Source organism: Schistocerca gregaria, chromosome X (genome assembly GCF_023897955.1).
Source record: "Schistocerca gregaria isolate iqSchGreg1 chromosome X, iqSchGreg1.2, whole genome shotgun sequence".
NCBI lineage: Eukaryota > Metazoa > Arthropoda > Insecta > Orthoptera > Acrididae > Schistocerca > Schistocerca gregaria.
In genome coordinates, this window is record NC_064931.1 from 829,627,172 (window position 1) to 829,651,527 (window position 24,356).

Genomic DNA, 24,356 nt, shown 5'->3' on the forward strand with positions numbered 1-24,356 from the left:
ACTCTCACATATCCACAAGGAAAGGGCCAATGTGCGCGGAGTAAGAACATCCTTCCGATAGGCGGCTGAACCCACACCTTGCTAACTATGCCGTATGTCATTTACATTTTAATATTCCAATTCGGTCGCTTACTTCCGGTATATTTTCGCGAAACGTTTTTCCCGTTGCATGGCATGGACAGATCCTAATTTGCTAGTTTTCCCTTCAACGAACACAATATAAGGAGATAGATCTGTCATTCTGAACGGCCGTTTATTTGTTGTCTTTACTCATTTACTATTCTGCATAATCATTCCCTGTTCCGCGCTACTGCTACAGTCAAAATCCATGTCTAAGCTCACTTTTGGGTCTGTTAAGTTGTTCACAGTACTTCGAGCTTGCATTACAGCCTCAGCAAGCGTTGATAATATCAATGCTTCGGCGGCGGAAGCAAGCCGGCCGGTGTCACGGGCTGCCCCCTCCTTCGCCGTTGAGTCCACCAAACATCACTCACTCACTATTTCAAACCGCTACTGTATATCGCTTAACTGTGTATTCTGTTAGTCAATACTCACTTTCGGAGATACTGCACGCGGAAGAAATGGACTTGATTTCGGAGAGCGCACGATGTTTAATTGACCACAGCTTCGGTAAGACTAGAGTTAGATTATGTGAAATGACAAGGGATTATAGCTGTAGCATAGGTGTGACCTAAACATACGAATTAAATGTCAACTTAATACTATTTCATTCCATTTAGCAATTAAAATCTGTAATAACGCGTCTGGTTGACTCACAGGTAACTGAAACTCACCAGCTGGAGCCCACTATATTGTGACGTCCCATAAATTTCTACTACTACAGCACAACTACCGCAAAATTTACAAGTATCAGTGTTTCTGAATTTGTACACCTACTTATCAGTGGAAACTCCGCTTTCAGTTTTACTTTTCAGAGTAGTTCATGTTCCCTGAATATCTGTAAATTCTAACTTAGTCTACACTCCATGTGGGCATAGCAAAACAACACAAAACTACATAACTACAATTAATAAGTAGACAAACGAGCCGCGTGTATGCAGCTATAGCGCGACACGTCGCATACGATTCATCGGATTGTTTGGGAATTACGAGCGATCAGCGAGCGATCAGCGATCGATCGCTGCGATTGATATTAAGTCCACACATGCGAGATTTGCGTACAGATCGTGCGACCTACTGCATGTTCTGTGTTGTTTATTATAGTCGACAGCACTGTCGATTAGAATCAGGGCGGCGGTCAAAACGAAGCTTGGTTCGATTTCACGATTAACATCTTCACAGGTCATTCGCGTAAGTGTGGAAAAGCAGCACGAAGTGGCACATAACACGAGGATCGACGCATTGATTATGAGCTTCGTTTTCACAGACATTTTAATTCTAATCCACAGTGGTGTTGATTACAGTAAATAACGTGTTACTAGCGTTCTTTGCGATATTGCAAACAGCGGACAACAAAAATCCACATAACCACAGCGATGGAAGATGTAACGCCACAAGAAGACAGCCATTTCTAATGAACAAAGTAAGTCATTATTTACGTTAGTGTCAGCAGCGGACCAGCAAAGTAAACGATTTCTTAGGTATGTTTACGTCTCTTTTTTCGTAGGTTATCCACAATATATATTGAGGTGGAAAACTACTAAATCTGTGTGTTTCATTCTAAATGTTTTTGCGTGAGCGAAATATGTTGCAGTATTAAATAATCTGAGCAAGTTAACAAACGCTTTTTGACTGGTAGCGGTCTCTGAAAAACCGGTTTATAAATTTCAATAAACTATCACTGTTGAATACATGCGAATATGGCTTTCCGTTTGTAGAATACCCCATAATGATGACGAGGTACATCGCCGAAATATTGTATCAATTAGATACTATCATCCGTGTAGTATTCATATTAGTGTATAATTTTGCACAGTTGTTCGTGTAACGTTTCTTATGAAGGGGAATAACCTGCTTTTTTCCTCCAGCTGTTTCGGACTATTCACTGAGAGAGAGATTCGTAACAAATATAAGCTATAAATGTGGTTAAGAGCGTAGCTTCCGCAGTGTAACACACGGCAATAATTCTGTCACAGCCTGGATTGTAGTAACATGTCTCGACTCAGTAACATGTCTAGACTACTGAAAGAACACTTGCCGCAGTTCTTTGGTTCACACGTTGAACGCGAGAAAGGGCGTTGCTGACACCTGACCATCTGCTGTTTACCAGCTGCTCTTGCTAACTTAGTCGTTGTCAATTTGCAGTTTTACCTGCCTTCTCACACCGCGATAGCCACAGCTTTCTTTCCTCGTAACCCACCGGATATAATCTGCTAAATGAATTAGTACTGCACAGTCTCTTCCTGAAGTAAATATGTTAGTATTGAATATGTTCATATCGGATTTGCAACTAGAGTGAGAACAACTTGTGAGGCATAATGCAGCACGTGCCCCTGAACTGACAGTTATGTATAGACACAGACAATGAATTATTTTCTGATGTCACCTAGTGAAGTGTGATAATTACGATCTTGACTTAGCAAATACTACTAGTTTGCAGTTTAAGACTTTATTTAAGGTTAAAAATTCACGAAACATATAATTGTAGTAGCTTTTGACAACTAGATTAACGAGTCACAACTGAAATCGGTCATTTCGCACAAATATCGGTCAATAACAATGCTTGCGGATGTATTGTAAGTGGGAATGTAAAAGAACGTAAATCATTCCTATTTACGAAAAGGGTAAAAAAATATATTCGTGGGGCCGGCCGACGTGGCCTAGCGGTTCTATGCGGTACAGTCTGGAACCGCGCGACCGCTACGTCGCAGGTTCGAATCCTGTCTTTGGCATGGGTGTGTGTGTGATGTCCGTAGGTTAGTTAGGTTTAAGTAGTTCTAAGTTCTAGGGGACTGATGACCTCAGAAGTTAAGTCCCATAGTGTCAGAGCCAATATATTCGTGGTCTCATTTCGCTAACGTCCATAAGAGATATCTTGCAAATTTGTGACTAACTGATCCCAGGATAAGATTCTAGGCGACGAATGTTCAATAAAAACGAAATCAAAATCGTTCCAGCTCCAACAAATCAAAATAGGGCCACTAATGCTCTTATACGCACGAGGCCTTTGCCAGATCGGATGAGAATCACTGTCAGATTCTTCGCTGGCGATGCACCGTATACCGCAGGGCTTCGCAGCATACGTGCTCGTGGAACAAACTGTGAACAGCAGGGCGACAGCACGGAGCACCCCCACTAGTGCACAAGTGGAGGAGGGTGGAGCCGAATGTAGAGTCGAATGGGGGACAGAACAGCTGTGCAACATGTTCGTCAATCAATTTAAATCCGCTACCCGCTGCTTGGGAATCACCGTATGAGGTTTAATTGCTACAAATGAAGCAAGCAAACAAAAATGTACACGTGCAAACTAATTTTATTAACGCATAGTTTCACTTTTTCTCAATTTACTTTGTGAGCTGTTACACAAAAATGAAGTCATTAATCCTGGAATGCTACACTTATTTTCATCGAAGGATCTGCTACACTGGAATACAGATGTCCCTCAAAGAAAAACGGACTTTTAAAATGTTTAATTTTTTATTTCAAAATAATACAATAAAAATTTAATCTTAAGAAAATAAAAAACATGCTGACAAAGAAAAAATACACTACTGAAGACATGAGGTACACATTTTTCGTTGATGGTTCAAACAAATAATTTTTTTTACAAATAGCATATTTAACTCTGTATTTTCAGTCACATGCTCTAAGGCAGAGAATACACCGCCCTGTGGTGGATTCTAGAACCCCTTGGGCTTCTGCCTTTGGTAGATCTAAAACACTACTTATGGTTTGAATCAGTTCTCTTCTTAAAGTTGGGTTTTCCAAACGTCTTAACATGTCTGGTCGCATCATATCTACAGCCAATCTCTTGGAATAAGATCGACTGTTCTAAAATATTTTCTTATCACCTGCAGAGCTCTGTCTCAACAGTAACATAGAGGTGTTTCCAGTATTGTTTAATAAGTTATAGAATAGGAGTAGAGGCCACCCATAGGTTTTCCTAGCACAAGAATACGAATCACAAAACTGATCTAACATCTCAACACCTCGTTTGGTAGAGTTATAAAACTGAAAAATTTCCAGGAGTTCTACTGTATTTGATTCATCCCCTGTTCCGTGCATAGTTGACAGCATAAGAACATTCTGTTTCTTCTGTTTAGGAGGCCAGTATCATAACAGGGTAACAGGCAGAATTTACCACTCTCCCCTTGATGCTAAGGGTGATGGAAAAAAATTCTCTTTTGTTTCTTTATTTAGCATACCAACTATACCCCGAGATGACTGGGTGCTGTTGTGTCGTCTTTATCATCATCGTTCATCCCTATTACGGTCGGAGGAAGGTAACGGCAAACCACCTCCATAAGGACGTTGCCTAGTAAAGCGGTGCGGGTCTCCCGCATCTTTCCCCTACGCTCTGTCAAGAAGGACGCCACTTCGTTTCCATTTCCATTCTGAAATCAAATCTAAATTTTCTTTTGTAAAGCACAACTGTCAAACATCCAGAGCGCTCTTTACATGTCTTGCTTCGTTTTTATTCCCTGGTAACCGCACTACAAGATTCCTTTTAGTAGTTTGATGAACAAAATCTCAGGGTCTGAAATCACGTGGGCTCTGTACACCAAAGTATGAAGTATCCCTCCATACTGAATCGAATGGTGAACTATCAGTCTGTAGATACAATTCAGGGTGAGTAGGCTTCCTGTAAACAGCATGTTCAAATGGCTCAAATGGCTGTGAGCACTATGGGACTCAACATCTGAGGTCATCAGTCCCCTAGAAATTAAAACTATTTACCCCAACTAACCTAAGGACATCACACACATCCATGCCCGAGGCAGGATTCGAATCTGCGACCATAGCGGTCGCGCGGTTCCAAATTGATGCGCCTAGAAGCGCTCGGCCACACCGGCCGGCAAACAGCTTGTCCCAACGTACCATCAACCTTCCTCCTGACCAATCATCAACAATGGGAAAGCAGTCATTCTTTCCCATCTCCCGTCGTAAAACGAATACTTTTACATTACGGCACTGGCCCTCTTGTCTCACAGTGGGGTAAATGTATTGACAGTTACTGCTATTACTTTTGAAGTAATAAACAGTTTACTTACTTTTTTCCCATCTGTCTCGTTTTCATCTGACTGCTCCATATATTGCGAATGTAGGAAGTACTCTTCTGCCTTGTATGCTGGCTTAAGGAGTTAATGTGAAGATGTAGAAATGAATGCAACCATTACTTGGCTCACTTTTACACAAGGTGTAACTCAATTCCTTTTACAAACTTTGAGGACAGGTTCCTTTCACCAAAACAAGAAAAAAGCCTAGTAAACATGGGCTCCACCTTAAGAGTTATGAGCACTTGTTCATGTTCTATTCTATTGAACAAGCCCTTAAGGTATTCATTTTTGAGCCCATGTTTACTGAACATTTTTCCTTCGTTTGGTCCACACTACTTCCTCCCCAAATAGGGAAAGCTTTCAGTAGAGGAGATGTGTTCCACAGTATCTAAGACAAACAATTCCTCGTAACTCTTAAGGTATCCATTTTAGAGCGCATTATTACTAGTCATTTTTTCTTGTTTTGGTGTAAGGAACCTGTTCTCAAATTCGGCAAAGGGTATTTAGTTACACCTTGTATAAATCAAATGATAGGTTTCGATTCTCAGTAGGATACTGGTTAACCATATTTATATTAAGAAAATATGGCTTACAAAACACTTGTACTCGTCAAGCGTGTAGGGTCCATATCATACAGACCTAGAAGTGGACATTGAGCATATAGGGCAGCATTAATGTTCGCTGACTTGATTTACTCCCAGGAGACTGAAACTGAAACGCGTAAAAATCGGAACTATATGACACTCAAAGAAAGACAACTAATAGTTCAATAAAATCTGTTTAGAGAATTGAAAGTACCTGCGTTCACGGTGTAATGTACGAATATTCTTAAGCCACTTACATATATCGCGAAGATAAAATCAGGATAGTAAGATGTAATGCAAGTCCATCCTTAAGACCCACTTGACACAACAAATAATACACTGTCCAAAAGAATTAAGAGAACACGTCTATCAGTGTCCGGTACGTTAAATCTATCTTGATACAGGCGGTAGCTGTGGTCTCATTGCATAGCTTGAGATCTTCGCTTACGGTGTATGCAACAACTAAAGTCATTCGCCATCTGTCCGCTGTGTTAGGCGTTACAATATCAGGTGATCCCCTCAAGAAGTAAGTGGGAGCCGGTGTCCCAGTGTTCTCTGGCGAGGTACACAGTCAGCAGTTATTTGTGGACCATGTATTCCACTAAGAGCATGCAATGCGACTTCTTACTGTAGTGCGAGTTGAAAGGACAGCCTGTTTGATCCATAAAGGATGGACTTTCTGTCGTGTTGCTGTGGATGCTAATGTCCCTCCATCTGTGAACCATAGATTGTGGGCACGTTCCAGGCAGACATGTTAATATACAAGGCGATTAGGAAAATGTCGCCGATGCATCAGAACCCGACGTGAAGACCGGTATCTGGCCATCTCTGCGTTGCAGCGTCGCATGGATACCACCAAAGCACGGGAAGACATCTCAGAAGGGCCGCTGGAGCCGCTGTGTCCGATAAGGCTGTAAGGAACAGATCACGAGAAAAGACAGTGCGACCCAGACGCTCTTTTCGAGTAATCAGCTTGACACAACAATATCTCACAGCTCGCCTTCAATACTGCCATTCCGATATCAACTGGCAACTTCATCACTGGCGAAATGTGTTACTCACAGACGAGTCCAGATTTCGTCAGACGCACGAGGATGGCGGTGTTCGTGTGTGGAGATGCAGTGGTGACCGGTAGCCGCAAAGCTTTGTCCAGGAAATCGACATATTCGGTCAAGGTTCTGTGACCGTGTGGGTAAGCATCATTGTCGACAACCGTACGGGTCTTGTCGTTGTCCGTGGTCGCCTGACTCCAAGAACTCCCAAGGGCCCTCATTGAAGAAAGGAAACTCATACTACAGGATTATGTCCGTATACTTATTCAGAGTATGCCACGGACGTGCGAGGCGGTGATAAACGCGCACAGAGGATATACGCGTTATTAAACATCCCGAAGTCCAAAGAAAAACACCCAGGATGACGGGAATGACCGTTTCCACTTCGTTTTTCGCACCTGTCGGCCGTTTCTGTTTTTATTTTGTAAATGAACGAGAATGTAATGTCGTGCACTTAATTTGTGACAAATGTAGGTATAAATTGGTAAGATACCCAGTTCTCAATTATTGCTCAGTGGAATATAACAGACACCAAAAGTCACGTTCCCCTAATTTTTTTGAGCTGTGTAGTTTTTGCCACACAGTTCAAAAATGATTCAAATGGCTCTGAGCACTATGGGACTTATCTTCAGAGGTCATCAGTCCCCTAGAACTTAGAACCACTTAAACCTAACTAACCTAAGGATATCACACACATCCGTGCCCGAGGCATGATTCGAACCTTCGACCGTAGCGGTCGCGCGGTTCCAGACTGTAGCGCCTAGACCCGCTCGGCCACCACGGCCGGCTCCACACAGTTTACAGGTATTTCGAAAGTATAGTAGTAAAATACAAGTTAAGTTGTACTGTTCTTCATTGAGTGCCACACTAATGTTTGTTAACTAAAGTATGAGCATATGGGGTATCAAACGAAATCTGTGACTAGATTGAGGATTTCTTGGTAACGAAGTCGTAGCATGTGATCCTGGATGAAGACTCAACAAGAGAAACAGAAGTAACTTCAGAGAGCCCTCAGTGAAAAAGTATCGATACTCTTATGTTCAGCCGGCCGGTGTGACCGAGCGGTTCTAGGCGCTTCAGTCTGTAACCGCGCGACCGCTACGGTCGCAAGTTCGAATCCTGCCTCGGGCATGGATGTGTGTGATGTCCTTAGGTTAGTTAGGTTTAAGTAGTTCTAAGTTCTAGGGGACTGATAACCTCAGATGTGAAGTCCCATAGTGCTCAGAGCCATTTGAACCAATCTTCTGTTCGTTTTGTTTATAAATGACCTAGTGAATAATAGTAATAGCAGCCTCAACTTGTTTGGGGATAATGCAGTTATTTATATGGAAGTCTTATTTGAAGAAGAAAAAACAGCACAAATATCCGGTCAGACTTAATAAGATATTAAGTTGTATACAATAGTTTTCAGTTATCAGTCGTCCTGCAGTGTGCTACCAATGAACTGAAGTCTGTCAGCTGTTTTATATAGCTGGAGCCTATGCGGTCGTATTGGCACAAATTGTTACATCCAGGTATTTGTAAGAGTTGAATGATTCCAGTTCTGACTCATTGATGTTGCAGTCACAGGACACTATTTTTCTGCGTTTTGTGAAGTGCACACCTTCCATATGCTCAAAGCCAGTCGCCAATCTTTGCACCACTTTATATCTTCATCAGGTTACCTTTCATTCAGAAGGCTGTTAATATTGACTTGTAAATAATAGATTTCAGCTATCAGTCGACCTTTTGAATTTAAATACTCAATGAACTGTGAATATTCATACTGAAAATTCAATGAACTGTGGATGAAGCCAGACGAACAGGCATTACATGAATTTATCAAAAATAATAGTGCATTGAGAATGACTAGTTTCTACCTGAAATCCAGATCTGCCAATAAAAAAAATTAAAATTCAAAAGGTCGACTGATAGCTGAAATCTATTATTTACAAGTCAATATTAACAGCCTTCTGAATGAAAGGTAACCTGATGAAGATATAAAGTGGTGCAAAGATTGGCGACTGGCTTTGAGCATATGGAAGGTGTGCACTTCACAAAACGCAGAAAAATAGTGTCCTGTGACTGCAACATCAATAAGTCAGAACTGGAATCATTCAACTCTTACAAATACCTGGATGTAACAATTTGTGCCAATACGACCGCATAGGCTCCAGCTATATAAAACAGCTGACAGACTTCAGTTCATTGGTAGCACACTGCACTCGTCTGTCCCATGTGAGAATATTGCTCAATAAGGATTAGTTGTACTACACAGAGTTTAAGGAATCAGTATTGAATAAAGAACCTAGCCTCAGATGGGCCAATCGGAACCGGCCGCTGCGTCAGCCAGTGGCGTCATCTGAATGCGGTATGGAGGTACGTGAGGTCAGTACACCGCTCTCTCCGTCATTGTCGGCTTTGCACGCGTTGGTGCCGCTTCTTCTCAATCAAGAAGCTGCTCAAGCAACACCACGAGGCTGAGTCAATCCCATTCCAGTCCTCCTACCAAGGAAAACTCCCTGACAGTACCGGGAATTTTACCCGAGTCCTTCACGTGGCAACAGCTACCCTGACCGCTTACAGTAGCTACTGAAGCGGATAATATAATATTGCCCTCCGACACATTGTCCCCGTAAGGATCGCGAGACAAGAGTACATTGTTTACAGCCCGCACAGAGACATTTAAGATGCCATTCTCCTGCTTTCCAGACGCGAATAGGGGGGGAGGAAACTCTGAAATGTGCTACAGTTTGAAATACTTTCTGCCGTGCATTTTACAGTGTCTTGCTGTCTGTGGCTGTAAATGTTGACGGCTGGAAAGCGTGTGCAATGCAGTCTAAAGTTCACAAATTTCCTGTACTTTACTTAATTTCTTGCTGCTTCTCTCCTTTCCTTTCTGTGTCGAACCTCCCAATCATTATTCAAGACGAAGTTTAATTAAACTCCACGCCGCGTCCAGCTGTATATGAGACCGATGACTTGAGTGTCTGGCGCTATATGACCGTGCGCCATCACGTTAATTGTGTAATCGTGCGGTCAGAGTGTCCAGACGTGGTGTGTAGCGAGTGATGTCAAAGGCCGGTAGTGGGGCGCGGGCTGCGATGTTGGGGGTAGCGGCGATAAGCGGTCGCAGGTCAGCTCGAATCAGTAGCTAGGCAGCATGCATGGGAGGCGGTTGTCACGACTCCCGCTTCTGCTGGCTCTGCTGGCCGCTGCGTCTGCAAGTAAGTCCTGCTTCCTCTACAGCTGTCTGCGCTACCTCCGTCGTGTCGGACGTCAGCGAGTGATTCCTTTAATTTTTATTGCCTCCAACTGTGGCACTGGGTCTGTAGACCCACAGGTGACATCTGTAACGAGAGGAAAGAACACCAATTACGTCTTCAAACGTAACTTTCGAGAACTCTTCAGTTATTGACCTTTTTTCCCCACCAACGGTCAGCGAAAATTGTTCATACATTGGAGTGTTGTGGATAATATTGCAAAGAGAGCAGTTTCCTCAAATCATTTCGTTAAAATCGTGATAGCTAGATTAGGTTTTTACTCTCGTGCAAGCCGTGTGAGCAACAGCAAGACGCAACAGTGACACCTGTACCAAGACAAAGAGATACAGTCACGTCTTCAGGGCGCGTTCGCACGTAACTATCGAGTGCTCTGTAGTTCTTGACCTTTTTTCTCCCCACAAAGGTCAACGAAAGTGTTCATATGTTGGAGTGTTATGGATAATGTTGCTAAGAGAACGAATTTTTGGGACCATTTCATTAAATTCGTGACAGGTGGATTAGGTTATCACCGAAAGCGTCGCAAAACGCCACAATGACATTTGTAAGAAGACAAAGGAAATCCACCACGTCTTTCGGGCGTGTTCTTACTTAACTACCGTGTGCTCTTTAGTTCTTGATCTTTTTTTTTTTCCCACCAACACTTGGCGAAATTTCTTCATATATTGAAGTGTTGCGAATAATGTTGCAAAGAGCGCGGTTCCGTGGGGCCATTTCGTTAAAATCGGATGCAATGGACACAGAAATTATAGCGGGACACATACATTCTGCAAATAAATGGTGCGACCGAATGTAATGAATTATTGAAGCGAACGCCTTTCAAACGTTAAGAGGAAGAGAGGAAGTCCCAGCCCCGGGTGCTAGTGTTTGCCACGTCACGTTTCTGCTTTGTGATGAGACATGTTTGACACTTCTGCGCCTGGTTGGGCTTTCTGTGAAAAATAATTTGTTTAAGTAGTGAGTGCTGTTTGCGGCAAAAGGACATCTTAAGTTTATAATCTTCTGTTCGGATGAATAATCTGTTGCCAAGAAGACTTTGCTGGCAATCCCCCAGCGAACAACGTCCGTAAGCATAGAGATTAAATTCTGCTTACAGAGGGCAAGCAGGATTGTTTCTGTTAGAGGCGCTGTTGTATCGTCTGCAACGACACAAAAATCTGCACAATTATCGTCAAGTGAACTTCGTATAGACGTTGCTGAAGATGCAGCATTTCTTGTGTGAACTGATAGATTCTCAACGAATATTCAGTTAATTTGTTCTTTGTGGATTTCCTCATTCATTTACTACATATATCTGAATGCTTCACACCGCAGTTCGTCGTTCAGAACAAATTTTCTACCCTTCTTGTTCCGTTCTCAGATTATATCCGAGGCCGGTTTTTGACAACCGGCAGTGTAAGTCCGAATTTCACCAATTTAGTCATGGGAAATTATACTAGGTGTATACAGACTAATCGGTAGAGTAGACCGAGGTTGCGAAGTTAACGAATCAAAACTCCAGATAAAGACAGAGGTATCAACCTGGTGTTTTCGTTCGCCCTATTTTTAGACGTACTTTGCCATATTTAACGCACTTTTTATAATAACAAAATTACAATGTAAATTCAGAAGACGCATATCAGATAATGGGCCAGTCTCCGACGAATATTTTGACGCGTGTTATGTGCATATATCGTGCAGAAATTACTAAAAATGCAAGAGGGGATGGGGAAGGAGATGCACAACTTATCTTTCACCCTCTTTCTTTGCAAAGATATGCAGCTGAGTAAACTTTCTTTCTTTGATATTTGTAGTTAAACTAAAATAGTACTTTACATTTTACTGAGTTCTTATTTAGTATTTTGAACAACAGCATGATGCTGTTGATGGCACCAATCCTAACACAAAAATTGTTAAAAGAAATATTTGAAGAGTGAGGTCTTAGGTCCTCGTGACACACATACTAAATGATAACACCAATTATTTCTATGTTAACAAACGCCAGTTTTAAACGCTGACAGTGATTTTCCACGGTATGTCTGTATATAAAGCTCGTGGAGTCGCAATTTCTAATGTCCCATTGTCCAGCCATTAAAACTCCATAGATGCCTTAGAGAAGCAGCTAGGCAAAGAAACATGTAAAGTAACTTTTTGTGCAAGAAAGATTGGGAGGGGGGAGGCTGATGACGTTGTGTATTGCGTGTGGTGGTGGAAACATAATTTTCTTTAGAATAGTAAAAAAGCTTGTAACTACTCATGTGTAATCTCACCACAATTAGCAGCAAATGATATTAAGAAAGCTTCCTTCGAGATGAGAAATGTTCAAAATGTTGGTTTAATAGTTGTGCACTCCTATCAAACACGCTATTCCTTTTCTCTACAGGTAAATATGGTGGGAGCCAACAGGAGAGTTGACTAAAACTGTCGCCATCCTGAATGTTCCAGTAAATCTCGAAACCATGTTTCTTCAGCAACTGACCTGCTATTTCCGCTGAGCAGACGTTCTGTTAGATGGTTGTTTCGGGTCGCGAATGAAACAAACTGGGCTTACACTGATCTCTACCGTTGGGAACCCTAATTGTAGATTAGAAGATAACTTTTATGAGGAATATTGAGGTCAGTTGTTATCAGACCACAAAGTTTCCTACGGAAATTCTATAAAGACTGCACTAGCGATGAACAGTCAGGCTATTCTTGGGTTCAGAGCCAGATAAATCATTTAGAGGGAAGTAACGGTGCAGTGATCTCAGAAAAATAATTTATTTCACGTTTTGTGAAGTTGACAGATCCATGAAAAGTTGACATTTGTTTATTATCATGTAGATAATACACAGCTATGTCGTTTTGGGGAATAATGAAAATATATTTACTCATTACAGTTTCCAATGATCCAAATTGCAATTGTAGACGTCAGAGGAACAGAAATGGGCGCGCTGTTTGAGCCGTAAATAATCTGTTCACTAAGCCTGAGAAGCATTCTAGTGTCTGTTAGGAAGACGCTGTTGAATATGTTCAGCAAGACTTTCTTTGCCGGTAGAAGCACATTTGGCCTGCAGTCTGTGCTCAAGGCCCAGTTGTAGCCTGAAGCAAAGTTCTGCTTACAAGCGTATTTAATGTTTTACGATAGCAATTACATGTCCTTGCTCATCATTTGTTGCTTAAGTACATGTTTCGGCTCACAGTTCTTATAGTCGATCCATGTAATGTGTGTACATTTTCGACAAAACCAGTTGTTTCAAAGTGACATACCCCGACTCGCGTGCCTTATCTCCAAGATAACTCAACCTGTAATTAAATAAGTGGATTGTAGATGATGCTTTTATAGAACACGTGTGGTCTGCGTTATTACGCAATCGGAAATCGTACGTACTTTTGTGAGTTATAATTTTCAATGGCTGCTAATTTCACGCACTATCTATGGCCGCAGATGCATAAATAACTTTTATTCTTGTTTTACTTTCTTAAATTGTCATTGTTATCTGGACTCTAATCATGTAGGGCCTACGCCACTTTAATTCAGACTGCATTATTTCATCTTATACTAGTCCAACAAACGTCTCCCAATCCTTTATATTTCGTTTTGTAAAAAAAATTCGGCAAGAATTTGTTTCTTGAGAGAAATTGTCAGTACTATGATGCTTGTTCGAACTGGTGATTTAGCTGAACCGCTGCGTTCCGTTCAGTTTTCGTCGTAAATACAGATATTTGAAAAGCGTATTTGCAGACCTTACAACTAAAATTTTCATTCTCTGGACAACAGTGAAACATGGCAGGCAGAAACTGTGCTGTTGCTTTTGTTCTGGAATTCACTTTATCACTATAAGAGGAGAAATATTTGCTCTCGCTCTCTTACTGAGCTCGTAAATAGAGCAAAGCGGTTATTGCGTTTGGGAATAAAAGCTTTGTAAAATCACAGCAGAAACATTCCATCTCGTGTGGATCTGAAACAGAAAGTGCACTGTAAACAATCTTTTGTTCGCTCTGATAATTTTGTGGAACCATTGAAAATATATCGTACTGGGTTTTCTATCTTGCCCTTCCTTCTTCATTTCAGTACATGCATGGTAGCCTACATTTTCTGTGCGTTGTACTGTGTTCCATTCCACCGCTTGGCTTGCAATTTTTAGTCACTAGTGTACATTCCAGTGGACGCTTGAAGAAAGAGATCTGCACAGTTTTTCGTATCCTGATATTGTTCAGTGAATACTATATGTAGCCACTTGATACTGGTACATACTTCATACAACTCCTAAAGCCTGTGTATCAAACTTTCACTCCCCACATTTTTTTCCACTTTGTTCTATTCTCACGAGACAGCCGTCGAATCACGTATTTCTCTTCTATATACTTCTGCAAATATTTTTTTAACCTAATGCTACTAAAATTACCTTGTCTTCCCTAATATTCATGTGTTGGGTCCGAAGACTGGTTTGATGCAGCGCTCCATGCTTCTCAGTCCTGTGCAAGTCTCTTCCATCTCCGAATAACTTCTGCAACTATAGCTCTTAAAATTTCAGTAGCATGTGAGAAAATATTGTTTACATTTGTTCTGATGCTTAAACATCTGACAGCATACGTTTAGAAATTAAATAGCATTTTTTTTATTCATCGTGCATTTGCACAAGAATGAAATATTGTTCTTTTTATCTCTTCAAACTTTCCTGCTAAACATTCTGCCTTATTGAGACTCAGTATTTCAGTGCTCCTTGGTCTCTATAATATAGAAGAAACTTTCATCATATGTGTTAGTATTAAGTAGTTAAGAAATTATATTCGCATTCGGAAGAAATGGGAAGCAAGACAGGCAAGTTTATCATACATTTAACCTCTGCGTGTTTCATCTACGGATTAATCGCTTCTTGGTTATCTTCATCGTTGCCGTTTCATGTATAAACAAATCTATCTGAAAGCTCTTTAATTCGTTTGTGTCGTTTTTTCCTCATTTCATTAGAAGCAATTACCTTAGAGAACTGTGTTCTTGAAATCGTTTCGACATTTTTAACTGGGCTTGGCGCAGCAGACTTCTTCTCACATCTGCAGATGAATGCTTCTTTTTGTTTCCTTTTTGTTTCATTCTTTTGACCCAGCCTACATTTCACTGTTTTATAGTGTACCTGCTTTTTTCCAGAACAAAAAAATAAAGCGGTTTTCTAATTATTATTCCTGTTTACAGTCTTCTTTCCCCATCATACACTACAGAGTTATAGACTCCTGTATTAATTTTATAGCCAATCGAGACAACATCGAAATTTAACCTGAGTGGCGTAAATGTTGTTTTTGTTCGGCTCACTCTAAGCAACATTTTTTCTGCTCATCCCTGTCTAAGCAACCTTGTTTTACTTCCTTCTTCAATTTGAGTAACTCGATACATGAACTCAGTAAATGGTAATCTAATTGTTCTGCTGTCTACGGAACACATGCTGTAGCACGAATTTCATAAGGTTTCTCAAAACCATAAGCAACTTACGACATTGGCGGTTCAACAGTTATGGACATTTAATTAAGCGAAGGCGATTTGGAGAATTAGTGATTTCTTCGGCTTTCACATTCATTGCAGATTTGTGTGGACTGATGGACACTCGTTTCAAAGCGTCTTTTTATGTACATGTTAAATGAAAGCGGCTTACAATCCTGTGTTGACTAGTACATTACATGGGAGCACTAGTCACCTCATACGAAGGACCTCCACATGTGCATGAAATCTAATACTTTGACATTCATGTGGTGAGGTATACAACAAAGGAAAATTTTCTTTGCTCAAAATAATATTCTATTTTGCTGTAAGGAATCGCTTTCAGGTAGATACAAAATTTGTTATTTTGTCTCCTTTTACTAATAAAGATTAGTTTTTGTCACAAACGTGCTGTCTTTTGTTGGTACATTATTTATTTATGAAAAATACATTACTGATACGAGCAAGAATTTGTTGCGTTTTGCTCGTACAAGCGTGTCTATTGTTCTGTCGCCACGTACCTTAAATGTAACGTCTTAACGTCGTAAGTTTCGCGGTTACCAAGTGGCGTGGACTCTGTGGTCTATACTGTTTCCATGATGACGCAGAATCAGGGCTGGTTTTTTAAACCAGAGCACAAGTTTTGCAATTGTTTCGGTATAATTGTGCTTGGGATTTTTTTTATCATGATCTGCCTTCAGTGTATTGCAAGTGTTTTCCTGCGACAACTATTTTCTTACAGCTTCTCTCGCTTCATTGTAAAATTGTAATCGGCAGTATAAATTAATGCACGGTTTTGAATATCAGTATCGTATAAAAGAAAAATTGCTAAGCTTTTGTGTTATTCATTCCATATACCTAATCAATAAAAAAAATACACTTGTGGTTTCAAACTTTATGAATATTAAAATTTTGTTATTCAAGTTATTCCATCAACTCTGAGGTCTGAAGTAAATTATGAAATCTGCATTTCCGAGAACTACAAAATGAGTGACGAAGCATGACGCACTACACTTCATCATAAGATATGTCGTAATATTTCAGACAAGTACCTGTCATATCACATCCAGTTTAGTAATTTCATGTCACCCGCAGGTACACCATAATTGGAATCTACAGTGATACTGTGAAATGTGTTTCTTGGGAGATACATTACATTACTGTGTGTCAGTCACTAGGTGTGTTGAGCGGTTCATGCTCAAAACTGCACCAAAATCATCATCGTTGGGGTCTTTTCAATTTCAGTTAATCACTAAAATCCTCGTGCGGCTGTGGCTCACTTAATGACCTCCGTATCCCACCTCGCCAAAATTTCAGAGACACATACTTACTGAGTCTAATACTTAGTATTTACGAGTAGATACTATGTTGTTGTTGTTGTTGTTGTTGTTGTTGTTGTTGTCTTCAGTCCTGAGACTGGTTTGATGCAGCTCTCCATGCTACTCTATCCTGTGCAAGCTTCTTCATCTCCCAGTACCTACTGCAACCTACATCCTTCTGAATCTGCTTAGTGGATTCATCTCTTGGTCTCCCTCTTTGATTTTTACTCTCCACGCTGCCCTCCAATACTAAATTGGTGATCCCTTGATCCCTCAGAACATGTCCTACCAACCGATCCCTTCTTCTGGTCAAGTTGTGCCACAAACTTCTCTTCTCCCCAATCCTATTCAATACTTCCTCATTAGTTATGTGATCTACCCATCTAATCCTCAGCATTCTTCTGTGGCACCACATTTCGAAAGCTTCTATTCTCTTCTTGTCCAAACTATTTATCGTCCATGTTTCACTTCCATACATGGCTACACTCCATACAAATACTTTCAGAAATGACTTCCTGACACTTAAATCTATACTCGATGTTAACAAATTTCTCTTCTTCAGAAACGCTTTCCTTTGCCATTGCCAGTCTACATTTTATATCCTCTCTACTTCGACCATCATCAGTTATTTTGCTCCCCAAATAGCAAAACTCCTTTACTACTTTAAGTGTCTCAATTCCTAATCTAATTCCCTCAGCATCACCCGACTTAATTCGACTACATTCCAGTATCCTCGTTTTGCTTTTGTTGATGGTCATCTTCTATCCTCCTTTCAAGACACTATCCATTCCATTCAACTGCTCTTCCAAGTCCTTTGCTGTCTCTGACAGAATTACAATATCATTGGCGAACCTCAAAGTTTTTATTTCTTCTCCATGGTTTTTAATACCTAATCCGAATTTTTCTTTTGTTTCCTTTATTGCTTGCTCATAAAGATTGAACAACATCGGTGAGAGGCTACAACCCTCTCTCACTCCCTTCCCAACCACTGCTTCCCTTTCATGTCCGTCGACTCTTATAACTGCCATCTGCTTTCTGTACAAATTGTAAATAGCCTTTCGCTCCCGGTATTTTACCCCTGCCACCTTCAGAATTTGTGAGAAAGTATTCCAATCAACATTGTCAAAAGCTTTCTCTAAGCCTACAAATGCTAGAAACGTAGCTTTGCCTTTTCTTAATCTTCCTTCTAAGATAAGTCGTAGGGTCAGTATTGCCTCACGTGTTCCAACATTTCTACGGAATCCAAACTGATCTTCCCCGAGGTCGGCTTCTATCAGTTTTTCCATTCGTCTGTAAAGAATTCGCGTTAGTATTTTGCAGCTGTGACTTATTAAACTGATAGTTCGGTAATTTTCGCATCTGTCAACACCTGCTTTCTTTGGGATTGGAATTATTATATTCTTCTTGAAGTCTGAGGGTATTTTACCTGTCTCATACATCTTGCTCACCGCACGGTAGAGTTTTGTCAGGACTGGTTCTCCCAAGGCCGTCAGTAGTTCTAATGGAATGTTGTCTACTCCGGGGGCCTTGTTTCGACTCAGGTCTTTCAGTGTTCTGTCATACTCTTCACGCAGTATCATATCTCCCTTTCATTTTCACCTACATCGTCTTCCATTTCCATAATACTGTCCTCAACTACATCGCCCTTGTATAGACCCTCTATATACGCCTTCCACCTTTCTGCTTTCCCTTCTTTGCTTAGAACTGGGTTTCCATCAAAGCTCTTGATATTCATGCAAGTAATAACTGTAATGATATTGATATTATCTGTTACGGTGTCGTAATAGGAGGAGAGGTGCACTCCTACGTGGCGAGCGTCCCATGTGGCAGATGGGGTTCCTCACCAGCTTTACTGGCCCACTTGAGCGAAATAAAATAGTTCTCGCGGACCACACACACATCCCATCTGTCTCATTTTTCATCATACCAATGTTTCATCCATCACCTTTCCACATCACATCTGGAATTGTAAACCCTGACCTCTGTCAGACACTTTATCGTCCATCAGACAATCAAACAAGTATGAGAAGTCTTCTATCGAAAGAATCGACCGGTTTGGACAGTCACAACAAGATTATCCAGGCGAAGGCACCATGCGGATACGCTGAGGTCTTACATAGAGGACTAACGCGAGTCGGAGCGACTAGCAACGCGCTGAACAAACAAACATGCAACATATTCCACGCAATAATAGGCTAACATTTAACAAACGAAAAAGTTTTTCGTATTTTTCAATAGTAAATATCAATTCTTTAAGGAAAGTCGGTAACTTGAAACATCTAACACCTACTTATCATAGCTTTTGAGCTACATAATACTGATCAGGACTCGATCGAATCCGGAGGATATCGGCTTAATAAAGGACCACCAGCAGAATGGGCAATAGAAAATGTTCCCCAATTCAGAGTGGGTTTCTTGTTGCACAGTAGAATATTGCATTCTCCTGAGGATTTTTCATCTAATTCCGAGCGAATGGCATTAACAATTAAAGGTGGAAAACAAAATCTACAGACTGATAAATGTTCATGCTACAACCAATGTTAAAAATAGAGATGATAAGGATGGAACAGTAAACTTTTGGGATGAACTTAACCAGCTGGTAAGACTATACCGGATACTAATGAAATGGAAATGTCCCAGCGTCAAGCTAGGAGAGTTTCAGATAGATCATGAGGCTATAGATAGGAAATTTCATAAAAATCCTCCGTGGCGTCGATATTGATTCAGAGAACTATATGTCAAATATTAAAATCAAACTGACACCTAAAAAGAAAAATCTCAAGTTTGGTAGCAAGAGAACTTACGGTCCCAGTTACATTATTAATAATCAGATTTATTACGAGAAGTGAACAGTACCTGTACGTGACAGTCTAGCAACAATTGTCAATCGATGAAAAGCCTTGGCTGAAGGAGTTGCTCCCTCAACGGAAACGAAAGAAACATACTTGGTGGAATGAAGAATGCAATATAACAGTCCTGCGAAGGCATAATGCTTTGTTAAGTGATCAATAATAGAAAACTGACAGTTCCAGGGGAGAATTAGTGAATGCTAGACGATCCACGTCTAATGAAATTAGAAGGGTCAAGAGGAAATTTCATCAGGACTCACTAAAATGTATCGAGGAGGCTTTGTCACCATAAGACGAGAGATTACTATCATACATTTAAAGAGTACCAACCGAAATACACTCCATCTACTCTTATGATGAAGGCTATGAACGGAAACGTAGCGCATAACAATTACGACAATTCACTGGTTTGGGATGAATACTTCAAACAGTTATGAAATAGGGCAGGACTTGAAAATTATTTGGAATTTGACACTTATCCGAGAAATAAAACACGTCCAGAAAAAGTTACACCACCACATCCTGATGAAGTACAAACAGAGATTAATTCGCTTCGGAATTATAAGGGAGCAGGTGAGAATCAACTAGTGGAAGAACTTTATAAGTATGCAAATGAAGAAACTATTATGAATTTACACAAGCATCTTATAGAGATTTGGGATACTGAGAAATTGCAAGAAGAATGGAATATTGCAATAATCCATACGTTACACAAGAAAGGAAATAGATTACACTCCTGGAAATGGAAAAAAGAACACATTGGCACCGGTGTGTCACACCCACCATACTTGCTCCGGACACTGCGAGAGGGCTGTATAAGCAATGATCACACGCACGGCACAGCGGACACACCAGGAACCGCGGTGTTGGCCGTCGAATGGCGCTAGCTGCGCAGCATTTGTGCACCGCCGCTGTCAGAGTCAGCCAGTTTGCCGTGGCATACGGAGCTCCATCGCAGTCTTTCACACTGGTAGCATGCCGCGACAGCGTGGACGTGAACCGATTGTGCAGTTGACGGACTTTGAGCGAGGGCGTATAGTGGGCATGCGGGAGGCCGGGTGGACGTACCGCCGAATTGCTCAACACGTGGGGCGTCTGGTCTCCACAGTACATCGATGTTGTCACCAGTGGTCGGCGGAAGGTGCACGTGCCCGTCGACCTGGGACCGGACCGCAGCGACGCACGGATGCACGCCAAGACCGTAGCATCCTACGCAGTGCCGTAGGGGACCGCACCGCCACTTCCCAGCAAATTAGGGACACTGTTGCTCCTGGGGTATCGGCGAGGACCATTCGCAACCGTCTCCATGAAGCTGGGCTACGGTCCCACACACCGTTAGACCGTCATCCGCTCACGCCCCAATATCGTGCAGCCCGCCTCCAGTGGTGTCGCGACAGGCGTGAATGGAGGGACGAATGGAGACGTGTCGTCTGCAGCGATGAGAGTCGCTTCTGCCTTGGTGCCAATGATGGTCGTATGCGTGTTTGGCCCCGTGCAGGTGAGCGCCACAATCAGGACTGCATACGACCGAGGCACACAGGGCCAACACCCGGCATCATGGTGTGGGGAGCGATCTCCTACACTGGCCGTACACCTCTGGTGATCGTCGAGGGGACACTGAATAGTGCACGGTACATCCAAACCGTCATCGAACCCATCGTTCTACCATTCCTAGACCGGCAAGGGAACTTGCTGTTCCAACAGGACAATGCACGTCCGCATCTATCCCGTGCCACCCAACGTGCTCTAGAAGGTGTAAGTCAACTACCCTGGCCAGCAAGATCTCCGGATCTGTCCCCCATTGAGCATGTTTGGGACTGGATGAAGCATCGTCTCACGCGGTCTGCACGTCCAGCACGAACGCTGGTCCAACTGAGGCGCCAGGTGGAAATGGCATGGCAAGCCGTTCCACAGGACTACATCCAGCATCTCTACGATCGTCTCCATGGGAGAATAGCAGCCTGCATTGCTGCTAAAGGTGGATATACACTGTACTAGTGCCGACATTGTGCATGCTCTGTTGCCTGTGTGTATGTGCCTGTGGTTCTGTCAGTGTGATCGTGTGATGTATCTGACCCCAGGAATGTGTCCATAAAGTTTCCCCTTCCTGGGACAATGAATTCACGGTGTTCTTATTTCCGTTTCCAGGAGTGTAGATCCAAATAATTATAGGGGTGTATCGTTACTGGATACCACTTACAAAATTTTCTTTAAGTTTTTCTGTTTCAGAATTCATGAACAGTTTGATGGTGAATTACGTGAATATCAAGGAGGTTTTCGGCTAGGACACAGCTATAATGAACAAAGTATTAGTCTTAAATGGATAATGGAACACCAGAGGACCAGAAGCAGAAAGCTAGTGATCACCTTCGCCGTTTTTAAAGAAAGCCTATGACAGTATCCATCGTGAATCTCCGTTTATCCTTATAGAATTTGGTTTACATCAGAAACTTGTCAACATTGCGGTCACTCCTCTAAATACTAAATCTAGAGTAAGATTCAGAAATGAGTTCTCTGAACGTTTTGAGAGTCGAACTGCCCTTCGACAAGGTGATGGATTGTCTCCATTACTGTTTAATCGTGTGCTGGAAAAAGGCGTTTACGAATGGAACAAAATATGTTCACCCTCTGTTAAGATTTGAAGAAAGATTCTGCTTAACTGTTTACGTTTGCAGACGAGTCGGCGTTGTTAGCAAACAGTATCGATGAAGCAAAGTTTTAGAATGAAGAACTAGAACGATCAACGGCAAAAACGTGCTTGCAAATTTCTTTTGAGGAAACAGAAATGATGCCCATCTTCCCAGTTAACACGTCCCATATTATATTCCACAATGCTCAAAAAATTAAGGTGGTAAAAACGTTTAAATATCTTGGTGAGATTATTTGGAATGCCAATGAAAGACCATCACTAGATACTAGAACATCAGTACTACAACGAGCACAAAGAAATACGTTGCCAGCTTACAAAAACGAATTCTTTCAGTAAATGCTAAACGTTGGCATTATTCTTCCGATGTTAAACCGGAGGTAACGTGTGCAAGTGAGACATCATTTAAACTAAACACTCAAGCAACAACTGATAAATGCAGAAAGTTGTTGAAGAATACTTCGAACGATTATCAGTAAAAAAAAAACACCAAGTCAATGGTCTGTGGAAACTCTTGCCCAATTCATTGGTTTACGAATAAACTGCAGATACAATGCGAAAAAAGCGTGCATTTTTGGGTCACATTTGCCGCTTACCTAATGCTAGACTTCTGAAACAACTTTTTGACTACTTTTGGAACAGTAAGACAAAAACAACCGGTTTAAAAAAGTACAAATGGATCTAAATGAAATGAACATTCACAATCATCGTATTGAACATAGAGAAGAGAAGCTGCTGCTGAAGAACAAATACATACGACTGACACTCAAAACGTCACAACAGGTGAAGTACGTCATATCTGCAGAAACTCGAGCTACCAGATCACTTCGAATGGAAAAGTTTAGGGAAAAGAAGAAATTGTTGCCTACTAAGCTGTAAACTTATTCACTGCGGACTCTGTTGTATAAGGATTGATTTTATTGCTCCAATCTGAGGGTAAACTATGTAAACAAATAAATAAATATATTGATATTTAACTTGATTATGCAATATGAGACACGGTCATAAATGTTCAGTGAATGTTCCGAATGTCAGTTTTCTTCTACCTACTGCGTTGTATTACAGGCGCCGTAATTTCATTTAATATTCCTACCATAGCAGCTGGCTGGTATGAGTTACGCATGCCTGCTAGTTATTTGTACTGGAAAACAAACAATAAAACATCCCCCTCTCATATCCAGCAACACCACAGGTGGCTGCTCAACTTATCCCTCTGCCCCACAGGGAGGGGCCAACTTCACGTAGCTGACGGTGAAATTTACCAACGTCAATTAAAATGAAGCACATCGTAAACTATTACTGTCCCTGGAAGTATTTATTTTATTTTATTCACTGAGCAGGAAAGTAGCATTTTTAAGAAGTTCCTAAGGTTTTTGAATTTGGATGTTGCTAAATTCATAATATTACAAAAATAACACGTATACTTAGATTTTGCACACATGAAAGCATAATAGATATTACTATGTTCCGACATCAGTAATATGATAGTCTAACCACAATGCAAGATTACAGTATGTGAAATAGTAACTGTCAAATAATAATGAGTTATATGTTCTGAATTCTGACATCTTATTTATTTTACGTTGCATATGATCTTATTAGCAATTGTTTTGAACAGTTAATTTTCTTTTGTTTCAATGGGATGAATGTTTGGCACGTAACTGACTACATAAAACAAATTAAAAATGCATACGTAGATGGGACAGCGAGCGTAAAGTAATCAATATTCGTAGGTTAGACTTTTATAAGGTTTCAACAAATCAAGTACAATAATTTAGATAATATTACTTTGTGTGTTAAGGAGTGTAATAATACAAGATTTTATGATGGGTGGTAGTGTGGCATCATCTTTTCGCTAAAGATCTTTAGTTGTCTCTGCAGTCCACCTATCTAGATTTTGCTCCGCTCCTCTTGTAACAACTTTGTTCATAGAGCACAGTTTCGTCTCACACTTCTCAATGTTTTCTGTTAGCTTTCCAGCAACTTTTTATATGGAATAATTTAATACCTTCTTCCTTATCTAGTTTCTCATTATTA

At 41.1% G+C, this 24,356-nt stretch overlaps 1 protein-coding gene across 1 annotated transcript in view; it reads left to right on the forward strand.

Annotated features, from left to right (window-relative positions):
* The first annotated feature begins 9,878 nt into the window (after positions 1-9,878).
* Positions 9,879-24,356, forward strand: part of LOC126299332 (uncharacterized) — a 793,355-nt gene continuing 778,877 nt past the window's right edge. The window contains exon 1 of the mRNA XM_049991162.1: positions 9,879-10,019. Coding sequence (XP_049847119.1) covers positions 9,956-10,019 — 64 coding nt within the window. The 5' untranslated portion in view covers positions 9,879-9,955. The remainder of the gene's footprint in view (positions 10,020-24,356) is intronic.